This window comes from Ambystoma mexicanum, chromosome 3p (assembly GCF_040938575.1).
Source record: "Ambystoma mexicanum isolate Mex_15411 chromosome 3p, UKY_AmexF1_1, whole genome shotgun sequence".
In the NCBI taxonomy this organism is placed as follows: domain Eukaryota; kingdom Metazoa; phylum Chordata; class Amphibia; order Caudata; family Ambystomatidae; genus Ambystoma; species Ambystoma mexicanum.
In genome coordinates this window covers 905,266,367-905,284,761 of record NC_090925.1, presented here as the reverse complement: position 1 = coordinate 905,284,761, position 18,395 = coordinate 905,266,367, and the positions used below count along the sequence as shown (strand labels likewise).

General features: G+C 48.4%; 1 protein-coding gene across 1 annotated transcript in view; it reads right to left on the bottom strand.

Annotated features, from left to right (window-relative positions):
• CHMP4B (charged multivesicular body protein 4B) overlaps positions 1-18,395 on the bottom strand; it is a 479,020-nt gene that overhangs the window by 280,414 nt on the left and 180,211 nt on the right. Inside the window, exon 2 of the mRNA XM_069652150.1 lies at positions 2,907-3,084. Coding sequence (XP_069508251.1) covers positions 2,907-3,084 — 178 coding nt within the window. The remainder of the gene's footprint in view (positions 1-2,906; positions 3,085-18,395) is intronic.

Below are 18,395 nucleotides of genomic sequence, written 5' to 3'. Positions count from 1 at the left end.
CATCTTTGGCAGTCTTTAATGCGTCCTCTACCGCCTTGCCAAATAGGAGATTCGGCTCCACCGGCATGTCAATTAGGGATAATTGTGTTTCAGGTTTAAACCCCGACTGTCTTAACCAAGCAAGCCTCTTAATGACAGTGCTCTCTGCTATGAGCCTGCCCGTGTTATCTGCGGCATCAAAGGTTGCCTTAAGGATGTAACCGGACACTGCTCTCCGCTCCGATGCGACCTGGGCCAATTGACCCTTTAGCGGTTCCGGTGTGGAGTCAATGAGGGCAGCTACCTGCTCCCACTGGTGGCAATTGTAACTTGCCAGCAGAGTGGTGGTGTTGGCAATCCTAGTTTGGTAAGCGGCAGTGGAGGCTACTTTCCTTCCCAACCCATACATTTTCTTGCTCTCCTCGTCTGGGTGGGCCTCAGAAGATGATAGAGGTGTCCCCGCCCTTTTTCTAGTGTTCGTAATTACCAAGGAGTCGGGCTTCAGTTGACCCCTTGTGTAAAGCGGTTCTGACTGGGCGGCCCTGAACAATTTCTCGATTCTGGGGTTTACGGCCCTGGTGAGGTTAGGAGTGAGAAGGGAAGGATCAATTCTCCGTTGGATGGACTTGAGAATTGGAATGGCTTGGGCAATGGGCCTCTTCTCTCCCACTAGTTCTTCTGCAAAGTCCCTCTCTTCCTGTGCCCCCTGAGTGTCTATGCTGAAGTGCTCTACCGCTCTAGCCAAGACCTCATTTAGGAGGGGCTGGTTAGTCTGGAGAGTCGGTAACCTGAGGTTCTTTGTGAACAGGGGAGTCTATCGTGTAGGCTTCTGTGACGTCATCTTCCTCCCCCTCTTGGCCCTCGGCATCCCCATAATACTCCACCCCAGTTTGGTCGTCCAACATTACCAAGTCTGTATCCTCATCGTACTGTTGAGGATCCTCACCATACTGAATGTAGGGCTGGATGTAAAAAGGGTCTGAAATCAGTCCCTGAGTTGGAGTCTCAACCCGAGGTTTTTTTAGTAGGGGGCTGAGGGTCCCTGGATCCAGAAGGAGTAGCACTGTCCGGGGTATAGGAGAGGAAGTGCTCTAGGTTCTTGGAGTAGAAGTCAGCTAGGGAGGACATTCTAGACATTACTCTGTCTATATCCTCACTGGTCCATTTTTTGGAGCTGGGAATGACTGTTTCCTGAGAGGGTTCCTCTTCTGTTCCTTGTTTGGACCTAGGGCCCTGGACAGGGGTCTTGGATTTATGTTTATCTGAAGACTTTGAACTGTCCTTAAGTGTCTGTGGTGCAGAAGAGGAGAAGAGAGGTGGTTTCTTCTGCTGTTTCCCCCCTTCCCCATGAGTAGAAGAGCGTTTTCCTGATGTTTTCACCTTCTCGGAGCCTTTTGACGCCTGGCGTCGAGATTCGGGGGCAGTGTCTCTTTCTTTGGAGTGCGCACAGAGACTCGGAAGCAGACGCCGAACAGTCTGCCGGAGTCGACTGCTGGTGTGTGGCCTGTGGCTGAAGGTCGGATTCGTCTTCCGACGAACGTACCTCTGTGACTTTGGTGAGTGAGACAATCTTGGCAACTGTGGACAGTTGCCTTGTGTCGTGCGGCGATCTTGACCTGGAACGCCCAGAGGACACCGATTCGGTGGACCGCTCTCTTCGTGCCTCTTTCCGGGAACTCGACACGCTTGTCGAGTCTCGGTTGGACTTCGAGTGTTTAGATGTAGAAGTGGTGTGGGTAGCACTCGTGTCGCCGGGTGGGTTCCCCATAAAAGCCCTGTCGGACAATCTTCCGAGGTCGGGGACTTGCCCTTAGGCGTCTTTCTACACCTCTTTGCCATCACTGTAGGCGCCCTCCGCTTCCATGGCCTCTAGTTGCCCGGCGTGGTGGGCCCAACATTTGGTCGAGCGGTCCTTTAGTGATTTCGGCTGAGTTCGCCTCGGGGTGATTCCTCGGCAAGCAGAGGTTACAGGGTGGCGTGTTTGTCAACCCAAGGGTACTTGCGGTTGCACTTGGGGCAAAATTTTAAAGGGGTACCCTCCATATGCACCCTATTGCGGCGGGCTAGTGTTTGTAGGAAGAGTATGTACCACCCCCCACTCTCCCTACTTGCAGGGCCGAGGCCAGAGCCCTTCCAAGGCCTGGGCCGAGGCCAGAGGCCTTCCGAAGCCCAAAGTCTGTCGTGTAGCTCTTGACGGTTGTATGGTCTTCGGACCGGCATAGATCTTCGAACTTCGATGTCTCGACGTGGGAGTGGAAGAACGGGGAATGAATATGATTTTTAGCAAAATATGGCTGAAAGTCAGGGAACTCTGCGCAATGCTTCCGACAAGTATGGCGGAAAAAAACAATCTGAGGGTCCTACACGCGTGAGGTATCATGGGTACAGTGGACGTCACACTAGGGATAGTATTACTGGCACGCCCTGTGTCGACGCCCATTTTCGTGTTTCGAAAAACAAACTAATACTCAGCAGCTTCCACTAGATGTCGGCCTATGCACAGCATGTGATCTAAGCAGATTCAACAAGCCTCAGAAATATATATATAAATATATATAATTTGCCAATTTAATGGCACTCATTACTGTCCTCAGAAGGTTAAATAACAGTCAGTCTTGTTGAGATTTCAACTTATGAAGTACATGCCTCCCCCAATATTTCAAGCATTCAACCGATGAGCTATCCACCGGGTCATCTTAAATTGCCATCATAACAATATTGTCAAAGTGCACATGACCTATGGTGCCATTAAAGCGCTGCTATGTTTTACTTGGTGGCAAGTAACATTGCATTTTTCTGCGACTTATCGATCTATCAGTTTTCAATCGTTTTGTTTAGAGCTGAATGTTGATGAATAGTTTGTAAGGTTCATGTAAACCTGATAACACAAATAATAAAACACATCTGAAAAAGAAAGAATGTCTTACATGTTATCATGGGCAGCTTTCATGGCCTTGGCAGCAAAGCCCATGTTCTTCAGAACTTCTGTGTTGGTGTTGGCATTTTCAAGAGCTTCCCTCTGGAATTCTATGGTCGAGAGTGTGCCATCTATTTGTGCAAGCTGTTTCTCGTATCTCTTCTTTCGCTTCAAAGCTTGAAGAGCAGCTAGACAAAAGCCAAATGAAAACGCAAGTTTTACTTTATTTTCACAACTGTGAAAAACACTTGGGAAATTACAATGGTTAACCAATTCAACACTTAACCAGCATCCAGATAAGCTCACTCAGCACTCTTGCCTCCCAGTCTCTTCTCTAACAGGAGACAACACAGAGGTACTTTTACACATTAACACCCTGGAAGGTGGTGCTGGCCAATCAGGAAGGAAGCACAGAACACTTTGGGCCTGCACCCCCTGCCGCTTTCCTGCCTCAATCTCTTAGCACCAGCGTAGCACACAAGCGGATGCTAAGGGTGTATTTAAAAAAATGAAAAACAGGAGGCACGACGTCGTGTTTCTGCTCCGGAGCTGCCTACCCGTGTTGATGAAGTCAGGGTCATCAATATAGAAAATGGACTAGAGAACAAGCATGCAGCACCAGAGATGTATGGTAAGATGTTTGTTTTAAATGTAACAACACCATTAGCACCAGCGTATTAACTACATGGGTGCTATTGGCAATGTATTCTTGGGGGTGAGCCAAGTACTGCTAGTAACAGCATCAGAACCCATGTTAAGTGACCCTCGCTTCGCTCAGGGCCTTAACTTCGGTGGCGGGCTGTTACTGGCAGGGTCGGCCCCTTCCCTCGGCTTGTATCGCCTCAATGAACAATGCATTACTCTTTTTGTAGACATTCTTCATTTTGCATATTTCTTCGCAAAGGAAATCGGTTATGATACATCGGTATATTCATCCCATATCACACTGGCTCCATCAACCGATTAGCATTTGTGGCAACTCAAAATGTAGGAGACGGACAGAGGACATATTTGAACAGTGTGCTTTATTAAAGAAATTTGTCTAAGACCAACTTCTATGAAATCCCTACTCTAGAAAAACAACACATGGGTGCTTGCCTGAACGTCTCACTAATTAAATTCGGTCCAGGCATGTTTCACTGCATTGGCTTTATTCCTTCTCTCACCCCTAGGTGGGTTAGCTGGTTTCTCAGCCCGTGTGTGGGGTACGAGCCTGCTCAGCCCTTCTGTGATGATCACTTCTCTCCCCCTCCTGGGGTATTCCTATTCCTAAGCCAGCATGGGTTGAAGGCCTGTTCAGTCTTGCTGATTTGTCCCTTCTCTCACTCCCTCTTGGAGTATTCGGATCATTAGACCCACGTGGGCTACGGGCCTGCTAAGTACTGTACCGTTGGGTGCTCCGCTTACCTCTTCCTGGGGTGTCCGGATCATTTGCACAGTGCGCAGTACAGCTTTCGTACTTGCTCAGTCCGGTACGGACTATTGCTTCTCACACCCACTCGTGGGTTATTCAGGTTATTAGCCCTGTGTGGATTTCCTGCCTGCTCAGTCCAGTGCAGACTGCTGGTTTTCTCACCCCCCCTCCTGGCGTAGTTGTACCTTTAGCCCAGCTTCGGCTTGGTTGCAGCCTAACCACCCTCCAACTGCTCCTAGGGTGCTGCCACATACCTATGCTACACTGGCGATGCTAAGCAGTAGAGGCAGAGGCTCTGGCCCTTGCTGTTCCACGGTGCCTCTTGTTTCTGGGTTTCGGTGTCGGCACAATAGGACGCTGTTGCATATTGGGTTTGATTCCCGTCTTTCGCGGTTCCAGTCTTCCCGGGACTCCAGCCCTCTCTGAAGTGGCAGCACTCTCCGGGCTGCCACCGGACTAAATGCACCGCGCTGATTGGGTCACTGCCAGCTCCTCCTGTGTCAGAGTCTCTCCCTCTGCTGCCCGTCTGTGCAAGTCAGAGTTAGTTAACCTTTGGCTGATACTCTCTTCCTCGGTTAGCGCAGCACAGCATTTAAGTTCTTTCCTGACAGAAGATTTAATTGGTCCCGAGTTTCACAAGAAGGCGGTAACAAGTAGAGTCAGAAACCAAGATATCCACCTTAAAGGGGCCCTTTACCAGACAACCCTGGTCAGTTACCATATAACCCAGAAATGCCTGAGACTTTGCAATGAGGGGGGTGACAGGGAATCCATACTTGGGCATTCCTTGGCCCGTATAACGGGGGTCTCCCTCAATGGGATCCTGCTTACCTTGTCCCTAAGGGTATTGTGCAACAGGCTCACCCCACTAGTCCCAAAGGGGGTGGTTCCCCCTTGGGGAGAAGGGACAAATTCCATGGATTTATCACATACACCCGACGTTTCGGTTCTTACTTTAAGGAGATCTGTAAGTATTGGGAAATTGGTCTGCATAATTACCTCCTCTTGGTATATCACTGCGTCCGCATGGACGCAGGCTATTTTTACTGTCTCATTCAGGTCTAGCCCGCTCTTGACAAACCCGATCCGAATGGATCGCCGTCTGTTAGCTGACTGAATCAATTAGGGCCATAGCCCAGGTTTCGTTCACCCAGACATGCTCTCTAACTTGGAAGGGAGTACTATTACCTAAGAGGATGTTGACATCCTCTGGGTCCTCTTCCCTAGTTTCCACCCATTCATTCCAATCCTCTACACCCACCAAACCTATTTTCATAGGATCTTTGTGTTGGGTCTTGGGACTTGTCAAGGCAAAGTGCCCTTTCGCTCCATATGAGAAAAAGGTAGGGACTATAGTTGGAATGGTTTTTTAAAAAAATTATTTAAATCATTTTATTGGCATTTCATAGCAAAAACAAGCTAAGAACAATTTGTTGCTTCACCCTCAACAATTCCAGGTTATGCCGTTAAAACCTAAAGTGAAAACACATAGTAAACAAAAGAGCAATAACGCATATGCTCAGAAGCGTTGTCATTTTTGTGAGAACAGTATGAACACCAATGACTCCATTATGCCCAGCTATAACATTCCCATGGGGAGGCACCCCGGGCCGCCACTAGGATCACTCCAGTAGACCCACTACTCTCAGCCTTGCACGGCAGGTAAAGTCCCTGTTGCGGGACAGTGTGTATGAAAGAAAACTACCCCATCTCGCAAAAAAAGGAATGCACATTATCCTGCGCAAAGTGGGCGACTTTCTCAGTCGCCAGCAGTGACCTAGTGCGTACCCACCAGTCCTCCATCCTGGGTAGTCTCAGCGACCTCCAGCAATCTGCGATTGTAGCTTTTGCCAGGAGTATCATGAGAAGGAGGGGTAGGTTCGAGTGGCGCATTTCCCCTTTGCTCCCTCGGAACAGGCCTAGAAGGCACACAATAGGATCCTGTGGAAGAGACTCCATTTATGTGGTTTACTGCAGCCATGACCTCCGCTCAGTATTGGGCAAGCTTTGGGCAGCACCACCAAATGTGTAAGTAGGTTTCTGTCTTTCCCCCCAACCCCCACCCTCCAGCACAGCCCATCCTCCCCCACTTGATTAATGCATCTCATTCTAACCACGATCAGATTAGTTCCTGGCTAAAAATGTAAAGGCCCTTTCTGCATACTGCAGACCTCTGTGGACCCCTTTAGGCCCCTCCAGAGCTCCCGACAGTTCTCTGTTGGATGTTCCACTCCCAGCTCTTTCTGCCAAGCCTGAACATGCATATAGGCGGGATATAAACCCTGCAAAGTCACTGAGGGTAGAGTGTAATTTTCTCAAACTCAATCAGCATTCTGGTGGGCGCTTCCAGGTTGTGTGGTTGCATTGCCCATTACCTCAACTGCCAATATTGAAACCTTTCCTTCTCCCCTACCCCCAAAGGTTGCCTATGATTCAAAGGACCAAATTTGCCCGTTTTCAAATACCTGTGTTAAAAACTGACATCTGTCTATTCTCCATGCAGAGAAAGCCATGCCATTGTAAGGTAGGCCCTACTTGTAAGAGTACCCCCAATTATAAGTTTGTCCCTTAATTACGCTCACACCAGAGTAAATTAAACCCCTCTAGGGAATTAAGGCCAAGAGTCTATCTTGCAAGCAGAACACATTTCTTCTTTATGGAAATGAGGACGGGGCAAAGAACTCGGCTCCCTGAAGAGCCTTCTGTCCCTCTTCCATTCCTTTCTCCTGCTAAACTGGAGCCAGGCAGGGGTTTATACACTGTTGGCTTGCTGCAGTTCTGTCACTGGATAAGGGCATGGCTCCATCCCAAACCATCCCGCTTCCATACAAGGGATGCTGCAAAGTCTTCCATTCTTCATTGTCAGCAATTTCTGTCAGGCCATGGTACTTTACATATTGCTACCTTACATAGACACACACTGCAGCCCTGCAGACATTTCCAAACCTTGAGACCTAGCCCCAGGAAAAACAAAACATTTCTATAACTAATTTTCATTCATACTCCACCCATGTTTTTATGTGGTCCTGTAATTTCTTTTAAACCGTGTTTCCATAATTCTGCATTCTGTGCATCGAGCCTTAGCCTGCATGGGCTTTTTGACAGACAGCAAACAGCTGGTCAGTGTGCTTGTAATAGCACGAACAGCACGGCAATGCCTGTATTCTTTTTTTTTTTAGCACGGGCTGCATTCTTTCTGGGAAGGGAGGGGGATAGTTTTGACTCATACCGTGCCAAGAACTGCATAGGATTTGACATTTACAAATTTATTCAGCTAATAGTTATTTGTACCTTATATTTAAATAATAACATTAGAGCTTGCCCATGTCCGTGTATATGATTATATTTGCAAAAGAGCTTTCCCAGTGCCCCCCTTGCCCCTGATGCCTTGTAGTGTCTAGAAGCAGTCAAAAGAAGTATTTCCTAATTCTAAAGTGCGGGAAGATCCTAGTTCCTTCCCAACACCATCATACGTGAGATGGAAGTCTGGATTAAAATAGATAGGGATGATCGGGGAAGGGAAAGAAGAGAGGGCCAACCAAGAGACTGTCCAATCTCAGACCTCTATGGTTGTTTTGGTGGTTGGTAGCTCATACAAACTCAAAGGCCTACCAGACGTAGGGTGCCATGGCATGTACCTAAGTGTCAGGAATCTATGGTCCTCGAAACTATGGGATAAGTGGAAGAGGAGACCTATTCACTCCTGTTATTACTTACACCAAGATGCTGCCACATTTGGAATGACACTGGAACCTCCCACAGCATTCCAGTGTTCCAGCCGAGCCGATCTGAAAGCTCCGACGCCTTAATCACTTACTATAACAGACGCTGAATTCTGCATGTCCTCACGTCACTACGCAGTACTTGGTGCTCCCAAGTATCGCTCCTTGTGGTAAAATGTGTTCCCTTGCTCCCTCTTCCTGGCTACCATGGGCGCTCCTCGCTTCCTTTTTCGTATGCTGCTTTGGTGTGTTGCCGACTTCACTCTGCCCGGTGTGTCCTTGCCTCGCTACTTTAGCTGCACCGGACAATATTACCCGGCTATACCCTGCCAGACACCTATTTGCAATTACCTTTCTACTCTGCCACTTCGGAAGATATTGCTGGCATTACTCTGCTCTGCGCTCTCCTTGTTGCCATGAGGGACTGATCATCTTTCCTGCTTGAAGGGCAGATCTCTCTTGGCAAGTGGGTAACAGTGTGATGCAGTTTACAATCCACTTTGAGATAGCGGATTGTCACGACCCTCGCCCAAAACCCCCTCTGGCAAACCCATTGGCCAGGTGGAGTCAGGACTCGGGCCTCTAGAGCCTGGCATCCTCTTCAAAAGCCCTCATGGGGCCAGTCCTGGCGCCTATGCCCCCAGGCTCGTACACCATGAAAGACAATGTGCTTGGGAACTACTATATTGTATTGTCAGTCAACATGGAGGCATCCACATAGCTTGGTTCCTAAGAACCAAGCTATTCGGTCTAGTGTTTTGGGTGTGGTAGCCTAGGGATTACTTTACCTGGACTATTTTGTTGGGGCTATTTAAACCACACCCGAGCAAGACAACACGCTTTGCGTTACTTTGCAGCTTGCAACGCGACGCTCACTGTGTCCAGCTATTTCCTCAAACCTCAGAGAAGCAGAAACTGCAAGGAGACAAAAGGAACATCATTAGCAGCAGCATCTTACCTGCAGTCTTCATCTTTAAACACTCGCAGCTACTGAGAACAGCTTCCTCGAATATGCACGCCTCCCGGACAGAACGACCTGAAAGAGGAAGATGGAGGCATCATTAAAGATAGCAGTAGAGACATTTACAAATTACGAACTGCTCAAAAGGCTTACCTGGCTGGTCGCCTCTTGGCTGGCACCACTCCGGACATTCCACTCGCGCTGAAGAACACTGCGACCTACAAGGAAGGAAAACACAGGTTAGCAAAGGCAAGACTTCGCAGCGCTGCGCATAGCGCTTACTTACCGCATCATAGCGCTCTTAATGCGCCACCATTTACCAGCGGGGCTGAACCAAGCCAGTTCGCCGTACTGAAGCTCCGCATACCTAAGTGAGAAAAAAGACATTTTAAACAAAGAAAGGCATGCAGGATAGCAACAAAACTAAAGAACAGCAATAGGACCTACCTGAACAATATCAAACGGGCCGGCGTCAGTGAAGTAACTTGACCGTACTCGCCCATGAAAGACAACGCGCCCCTGCAAAGAAGGCTGGACGGAGAGCACGCCTAATTCTACCACAAGGTGAGGAGAGGGCGCCAGAGGGACTTAAATCATACGGGGGTAGAGGGAGGATACTCTACCAGTCGGTCAGTCTTGAACACAGTCCTCCTGTATTTTCGGGCAGAACCTTCCCCGCAGACCACATCAGAGCAAAGCTGAGAAGCATACCAGCGAGTAACTCGGCTGGGTGTGTCCCTGTGGATACCAGGTGAGCGTAACACTGATTTAGAGACAGGACCCCTTTCTCTACCAGCTGCCACTGAAACGAAGAACTGGTTTGTTTTTCTTAGTGGCCTTGTCTTTTCCAGATAATAGATAAACGCTCTCCTCACATCTCGTTCGTGGAGGCTATTTCTGCCATGTTAGTGGGGTTCTGGAAAAAGGTGGGTAGTTCTATGGATTGGTTTACATGGAACTTGAGCTAAATTTAGGCGCAAATCGTGGGTGAGTGCGCAGGACCACCTTATCTTTGTGAATCGTGACAAATGGGTCCTCAACTGAAAGGGCCTGCAGTTCACCAACTCTCCTTATCGAGGTGATCGACACCAGGAAGGCGGTCTTGTGAGTGCTTTAAGGCTCACTTGTGCATTGGTTCAAAGGGAGGCCCCCATTAGTCTAGTACAACATTCAGGTACCACCGAGGAGCTGGGTTGGAAATACTGGGATGAAGCCTCTTTAACCCTTCCATAAATGCTTTATTTACTAAAATCTTCCACCACAAAACCTTGTTTTGTGACGTGGTGTACACTGAAAGCACAGCTAAGTGCACCTTTAGAGAATTGAAAGCCAGACCTGAATCTAACCGGTGGGTTAGGTACAGAACAATATGTTTTGGTGTGCATTGAATAGGATTAATGCCTTTGCCATTACACCAGATGACGAAGAGTTTCCATTTGCTGGAGTAGCAATGCCTGGTGTTAGGTTTCCGTGCTTCCCAGAGTATGTCCATATATCTTTGATGGAGTTGGAGGTGCCCAAATTCTATGACCTCAGGAGCCAGGCTGCTAAGTTGAGAGTTTGAGGGCATGAATGTAGTCTCTACCCTTGGTCTTGAGACAGCATGTTGTAAGGGCATGGCAGCTTCTTGTGAGGGGAGTCTGACATTGCCATGAGATGGGAGAACCAAGGTTGGCAGACCAACATCGGAGCCACCAGAATCATCCTGACTGGCTCTTGGTGCATCTTGTGCACTATTCTGTTAAGCAGAGGAATCAGTGGGGGGGAGGTAGGGGGTTCAGGTGCAGGAAAATTTACCTGACCATGTTATCCAGAGAATGTTCCCCTTGGAGCGTTTGAGGGTGCCTGGAGGCGTAATCTGGGCATTGTGCGTTCGCCAGAGCTGCGAACAAGTCGATCTCTGGGAAGTCTCAGTCTGCGAAGATGTTGAGTACAATGTCCTCGTGCAGTCGCCACTCGTACTCTACGGGTAGGGGGAAGTCTCTGCGGAGTATGTCCGCTAGAAGATTGAGTTCCCCTGGAACGTGTTGTGACAGGAGGAACATCTTGTGTTTGAGAGCCTATTTCCATATGTTATGTGACAGTTTGGACAGCCCTAGAGAGCGAGTGCCCCCTTGCTCGTTCAAGAAGTACATGGCCGTAGTTCTGTTTGTGAGGACTAGAACCATCTTCCCCAGGAGGCATGTTTGGAAAGCCTTCAGGGCCTTGCACACTGCTAGCAGTTTCAAGTTTATATGATTGGCTGGTACCACACGCCGTGCGCCGTCTGATGAAGGAGGTTAGCCCTCCTAACCCCCTTAGAGAGGAGTCTGTGTCGAGAGTGGCTTCTACTGCAGGGGCGGTGAAGGTTTCCCCTTGACCACCACTGCAGAGACTGAACAAGGGCTGTCGAGACAACCACTTGATCGTCCCACTGGCCGGTGGCCTGACAATTGGCGCAAAAGCCACTCTTGCATGGGGTACATGCGTAGGCGAGTGCGTTTCCACATGAAACAGATGCAGGAGGCCATCATCCCCAACAGTCGCATGGCCTTGCGTACAGTCCCTAGTGACTGGCTACATAGTGGGGGATCCGAACCAGCACGTTTTAAACCCCCTCGTCGGAGGGAAGACAAGGACAGCTTTAGTCCGAATTAGAGCACCCAGAATCTGTTTGACCTGGCTCGGGTTTAGACTTGACTTTTTCTCGTTGATCGAGAATCCTAGGCAGCAGAGGAGATCTACCGTCTTCTGGGTATTTGTTAGGTATGTTCCGTACGAATCCCCTCTTATGAGCCAGTCCTCGAGGTAAGGATAGACTGGGATGACTGCCTGCGCAGGTGAGCAGCTACTACCGATAGTACCTTCCTGAACACTCGTGAAGCTGAGAAAACGCTGAAGGGAAGAACCTTGAACTGATAATGGGTGTCCTCGATCATGAACCTTAGGTACTTTCTGTGCGCTGGCAACATTGAAAATATGAAAGTATGTATCTTTCATATCCAATGTGGCCATGTAATTGTATTGCTTGTGTGAAATGTGAGCTAGAACCTGGCGTCGGTGCGCAGCCATTTTGGACACTCATCCCCCATCACGGTAATAAAGCCTGCGTCTCTGCAGGTCTTGGAAAACAAACAAGCATTTCAGTAGCAGAGTAGGGTCACATAGCTACATAAATATTATTGCTGAGTGGACTTACTGTGGAGAATAGTTATTGTACTGTCCACAGAAGGACGAATACGAGGAGGCAGTCTGAGCATCCTGCAGGTGCATAAGGGGCTCTGGGAATGAATGCGAGGAGAGGGGTGCTGGTTTTTTCCAACCTCTGTCTCTTCAACTTGTGATCTGCTCTTCGGCCGAGGGCAGACAACTGAGAAGGGCAGGGATATGCCCCCATAAAGGAGAGGGCATTGGTGGCAAAGTTAGTTAGAATTTGGACCCCCGGGTGATGCAGTCTCACTGAGAGGTAGCAACAGTGGGATTACCTCCTGCAGTTTGGTCATTCTGAATTTTTGCGGTTTGACATAATTGTTCGCTGGGCGCAGGTCTAACACAGGGCACATGGTGAGATCCTTTTTGGGTACAAGGAATTACAATGAATAAATACCCTTGTTTACCTGGTGAAAAGTGATGACTTCTAAGGTGCCGTTTTCCAGAAGGATCTGCACCTCTTCCAGCAGGATGTGCAGGTGTGCTGGTGATAGGCATCTGCTTTTTGGTGGGTGTTATCGAGGTGGTCGGTGAAACTCGATGCAGTAGCCGTGGGCGACAGTCTTGAACACCCACTGGTCTGATGTGATCTCCTCCCAGGCGTAAATGAATGATGACAATCGACCACGACTGGTGAGGCATGGGAGGGGCCCGAACCAGCAAGTCACTTTGAGGTGGAGGTTGGGGAGCCTCGTGGAGTTTCTGCCTCTACCTTGACCTCTCTGCTGATACTGGCTGTTACCGGATGAGCCTTGGCCAGAGGACGAGGGGGTATCCCCCTGAGCCATATTGTCCATGGGGAGACCAGGAGAAAGATTAACCATGAAAGGCACGACGAGAGTTTGAGCCTCCTCGCTGGTGGAAGGGCTTGACCGTGATTTGGTGTGTAATTACAGCATTTCATGCTCCTTCTTGGCAGTCTCCAGGGTGTCATCAATAGCTTTACCAAAGAGGTTGGAGGCCTGAGTTTCTGGTTTAATACCAGAGTTCTTCAGCCAGGCGTCTCTCTTAAGTAGAGTCCCCTGGGATAGAGTGCGTCCAGCAGTCTCAGCAGCATCCAGGGTGTTTTTGAATATGTGGTGGGTCATCTGTCTGCCCTCAGTCATGACCGCCAGCAGGCGTGATCGCGTGGGCTCTGGGACCTCTTGAAGGCCTTCCTGGAGCAGGCCCCATTGGACATCGCTGTAGCTAGCTGAATTGGCCGCACAGGTAGCAATACGTTTCCCAAGGGCATAACGTTTTTTGCAATCTTTATCCGGGGGAGATTCCGCCGTGGACAGTGGAACCTCCACCATCCTTCTAGTGGTTGTAACAACCAGGGCGTCCGGTGTGCCATGATCACGTATGTACATAGGGTCAGATGGAGAGGGGCGGAATAATTGTTCAACCCAAGGGTTGACTGCCCTAGTGAGGGATGGTAACAAAGAAGGAGCTAGGTGTTTATTGAATTGAGTAATGGAATAGCCAGACTAGTGGGAGGCTTCTGTGAAAGAATAGGGGACTGCCTCATGTGTAGTATTGGTGCTTTACAATGAGGCAAGACTTCTCCAAGCAGTATAGCACTGAGAAAGCTTTTTTCATGCAAAAATAATCACACAGGCGTGGCCAGTCACTAAATAAAGATAGGTAGTATTTAAAATATAAGTTGAAAACACGTGTAAATGTTCTGTGTAGTTTTAAAATCAAATCTCAAAGAAGGCTCTCTGCCAGAAGGAATGCAGCCTCTGCTAAAAATAGACTTAAAATAGAATACATGTATTGCGTGGGGCCCGGCTAGCTCTAGCAGAAAGCACGAGGTAACTCGGCAGCTGTTCCTGTCCACCACAAGCCAATAGAGACTAAAAAAGATTCAGCACGACATACAGAGTACTATGGGAAAACAGGGTTTTTTTGTACAAATTACTGGACCAGATCAAATATAATTATGTTGAGTGAGAGAATGGCGGGAGTGTTTATGTATAAATGTTTATAACAAAGCAAATTATGCTAAACAAGAGCGACAAAGTATTTCTGCAGAGGCAGCATTATGTTAAAGTAGTCTGTCCCAAACGGAACACAGCCACGCCAGAAGGAAGAACTGCAGCATCCTTTGAAAGGCAAGGACGACAATTTTGGACAAGCTCTGCCGGTATCCAGTAACCAAGTCAATAGTATTTAAGTCCCAGCAGCACCAGTCTTCAGGACCTGGGAGCCAGCCAAGGAAGACAGAATGGCAGAGTTTTCTGCCATTCACCACAATCCTCATCTTTGTAAAGATTAAAGTTCGTCATCTCTTGCAAGATAGACTCATGGCCTTAATTCCCTAGAGGGGTCTATTTAATCTGATGTGAGCGTGATCAGGGGGTACCCCAATGCATTTAAGGGGCACAAGTATGGCCTACCTTTCAGTAGCGATCTCAAAATGATTGGCTGATCTTTTTAGAATGGCATTAAATAACATTTGGTCATCCACAGGTGAGGACTGCCTCTGTTGAGTTGAAGAAAATGGATCTAGACAAATGATGTCCCGGGGGGTGGTGTGTGCTGTGTGTGTTGGTGTGTAAGTGTGTGTGTGTAAGTGTGTGTAAGTGTGTGTAAGTGTGTGTAAGTGTGTGTAAGTGTAAAAGCCAAGCCCCTTGATCTGCTGACTGATCCGGACCTCAGTCTGGGCCCTGGTCAGCCGTGTCAAAAGGATTGTCCTAGTAGGTTTCCTCCTGTTCTGAATAATCCAAGACATCCACTTGGTGGATTTGTGTAGAAATGGGAAGCTTCTGCAATTGTTGTGGAATGGGGCAGGAGTCCTCTTCCCTAGGTCCCTTGGGGGTGATACATTTATCTGAGAAATCTATAAATTGGGCCATTTTGTCCATATAATTCTGAAATCTCTGCCTAGTCCACAGGGAAGCAGCACAAGGGTCTGGAGGTGAAAAGAAATGTTGGTCAGAAGGGGGATATTTTCTTGACAAAGCCTTCGTGAGAGGCTGGGGGTCTTCAGAATACTACTCCCGACGAGAGGGGGAGGGGGTGCCCCGAGTTCTCCAGCTGCTGAAATAATAGCTGTGAGACTCTTGCATATTTTCGGCAGCTGAATGCTAGGTCTCGACGGATTTTAGTGGTGCGTGTGTGAACTCCACATAACCGAGCCAGTAGCCTGTCTGTCGGGGCTGGGCGAAAGGTCGATGGCTTCCAGTTCGGAGCCATGGCTGCCGATTGATTCCTCGTTATCCGAAGTGACGGCACCAACGGGGGAATGACTTTTGCCCTGCATTGCATTGGCCACCCACCATATTGCCCGCCTGTCCTTTAACGTCTTGGGACTAAAGAGCTTGCAGGACTTACAAGAACACTTGTCATGGTCTCAAGGTAGACACCGATTGCAACTGTGATGGGTGTCCTTCCAAGGGAATTTGCTGTTACACGGCAGACAACATTTTAAGGGCGTCCACCCCATAGCAGAGGGAGACGGCAGCCAGACCAAATAGGGAAAGAGAAGGTAAAAGGAAATGCATTATTGAAAAAGAATAAACCCAGAGCCCCACTTTCCCTACTGTAAGGGCCGGGCTGGAGGGCAGAGGCCACGCAGTTGACAGACGTCTATCAAGTCACCAATCGACGAGCAGTTGTGGATGTCTTCGGCGGCTGGAAGTCCACGAGGTAGTCATCGAAAAGAAGTATTCGGGAGACTAGACGACCATAGGTCATGGGACAAAGTAACCAATATTGAGCAATAGTAACTCTTGCGAGCTCCGCATAAGGCAACCAACTAGTTGGGTGGAAAAAACAATCTGACGGACCTCAACGCGCAAGGGATTTTGGGTACACTACACGTCACGTAAGGGAAAGTGTTACAGCCACACTCCTGTCAACGTCCCCTTTGATCTTCGATAGAAAAATGCAATACTCTGCGATTACCACTAGATGTTCGACTATATGCACAGCATGTGATTCTAAGCAGATTCAAGCTTGTTTGACTTGAGGTGCACCGAAGGCAGTGAATTTCAGTTGTGGACTATTGAGTTGAGGACCAGTGTTGTGCCAGTGGGGCACAGCTTGAGAAGCACACAATAGGAGTTGTGGTTTGAGCCTTCAGGGTAGTGGACGCAGTGGCAGAGGTGCGAGAGCATGCTTGTGTTGATGGTGGTGACCCGGAGAGGTTGAGAAGATTTTGTTACACCGTTATGATTCAGAGAAATTGTATTTAAGATACAATATTAAGTTTGTGAACTGCAAAATTGTAAGGTAAATTGGATGTATGGAAATCTCGATTTGTAGTCAAGTAAGTATTGAGAAGTGTTAAATAAAGTGACAAAATGAGGGATAGACCCCTTCAACACTTATGCAAATACCTCCTGCGATATCAAGACAAAATACACAAGTATAGAGCAAAATGGACTTGCGATACCGAGCGGAAGTTGGCAAAGCCATGGCCCAAAGATTGGAGCTTTTCCAAATGTGTGCAGCAACATGTGACTACTTATGTACGTGCAGCCTAGAAGGGGAACAAATTAGATAAGCGATTGGCCACACTCGAGTTATGGAAAATGTTTCAGGATGAGGAAGGGGACTGGATTCAGTGCCATTGGATGCTGAGTCAACACCATATGGAAGGTGAACTGCCCTAAGCTCCCCTCTCCTCCTCAAACCGCAGATCAAGGTCCGGTAAGAGAAAGTAAGGGATTTTACACAGTAAAGGAGTTGAAAGCAGTGGCAGGATACACCAATCCCACTTTCGCATCTCCAGCGTATAGTGGCAAAGATACACTTAGTGGCGCAAAACACGCAAGTAAAGGAGGACAGGATACCAGCTGCGAATGTAGGGAGCGCAGCGAGCTGCAAGTGAAATAAAATCAAAATGACTTGGGAAGGACAGGGTTTAGCAGGGACCAAGACTTGATTGTTCCAAACTGGAATGGGCGGCCAAAAACAAGCATGCAGGGAAGGAAGTACTGAGTCGTAAAGACACGGAGGAGGAAGCGAAGGAATGGGCAGAATGAATAGAGAAGGAAAAGAACTTGCTTCCGTGGAGCAGCGATAAGGCCTCCCCCATCCATCGTCATCCCTTCCCAGTCGATCCTAGTCTGTGCCCTTGATCCCAATACCATCACTCTCTCGTCCTCAAAGTGGAGTCTCCTTAACATTGGGTCTTCCCATAGTTTTCCCTTGACTTGATCTGTACTCCTGCGTTCCCCCTCAATGAGGTCACAGTGGCACTCCTATCCACCTGTGGGGCAGTCGCGCTCTCTCTCTCTCTCTCTCTCTCTCTCCTCTCCTGTTCTCCTACCCTTCTTTCAACTCCTTCCCCATATATAAATGTGCCAAGTCCGTCTTAATCTCCACCTCCTTCGAATAGTCTCTCTCTGCTTTCATCTCTGTCCCGCTTGCGTCACTGCTTCTCTTTTTCTCTGCGTCGGCACTCTTTACTGAGCTGCTCCACTTCTACATTCCCCTTCTCCTTTATTTGCAATTGCCTTTCCTGCTCTTCTTCCGCTTTCCTCCTTGCTATCTCCTCTAGCTATGTATTCTATTTAATGTGCTCTCCATCCAGAGAGTGAGGTGTCTGTTTTGAGAGTGGCCTGCACTAGTGGGTTTCGTAAGGGTTTCCCTTTAAACAATCTCTTTGGTCCACCAGTGTAGAGCATATACTAAGATGTGCAAAACCACCACTAGATCATCCCACTGACCACTTGCTGGAGACCATTGCCATTGTTTCGCTAGCCACTCTGGCACTGGGCACATGTGCAGTCTTGCAAGTGGGACTAGATATATGCAAGAAACCATCATCCCAAGCAGGCGCATTGCCTTGCGTATGGTTATCTGACCAGCCACATAATGAGGTACCTGGAACAGCAAGTTTTGGACTCTTTCGTTTGAGGGAAATACTAACCCTTCTTGCGTTTCTATTACTGCTCCCAGGAATTGATTACTTGACTGAGGACGAGATGTGACTTTTTCTCGTTGATGGAGAACCCCAGTTGGAATAATAGATTGATTGTTACTTGAGTGTCCTTTCGACACATTTGTGGCGTTTCTCCTGTTATGAGCCAGTCATCCAGGGTAACACTGGGATGGATTGCCTTCGCAGGTGTACTGCTACCACCACTAGTACTCTGGAAAACATCCTTGGCACTGATGAAATGCCAAAGCGGAGCACCTTGAATTGTAGTGTATGAATTGTAGTGTATATTCCCTAGTTGGAAGCGCAGGTATTTTTGGTGCGCTGGCAGCATTGAAATA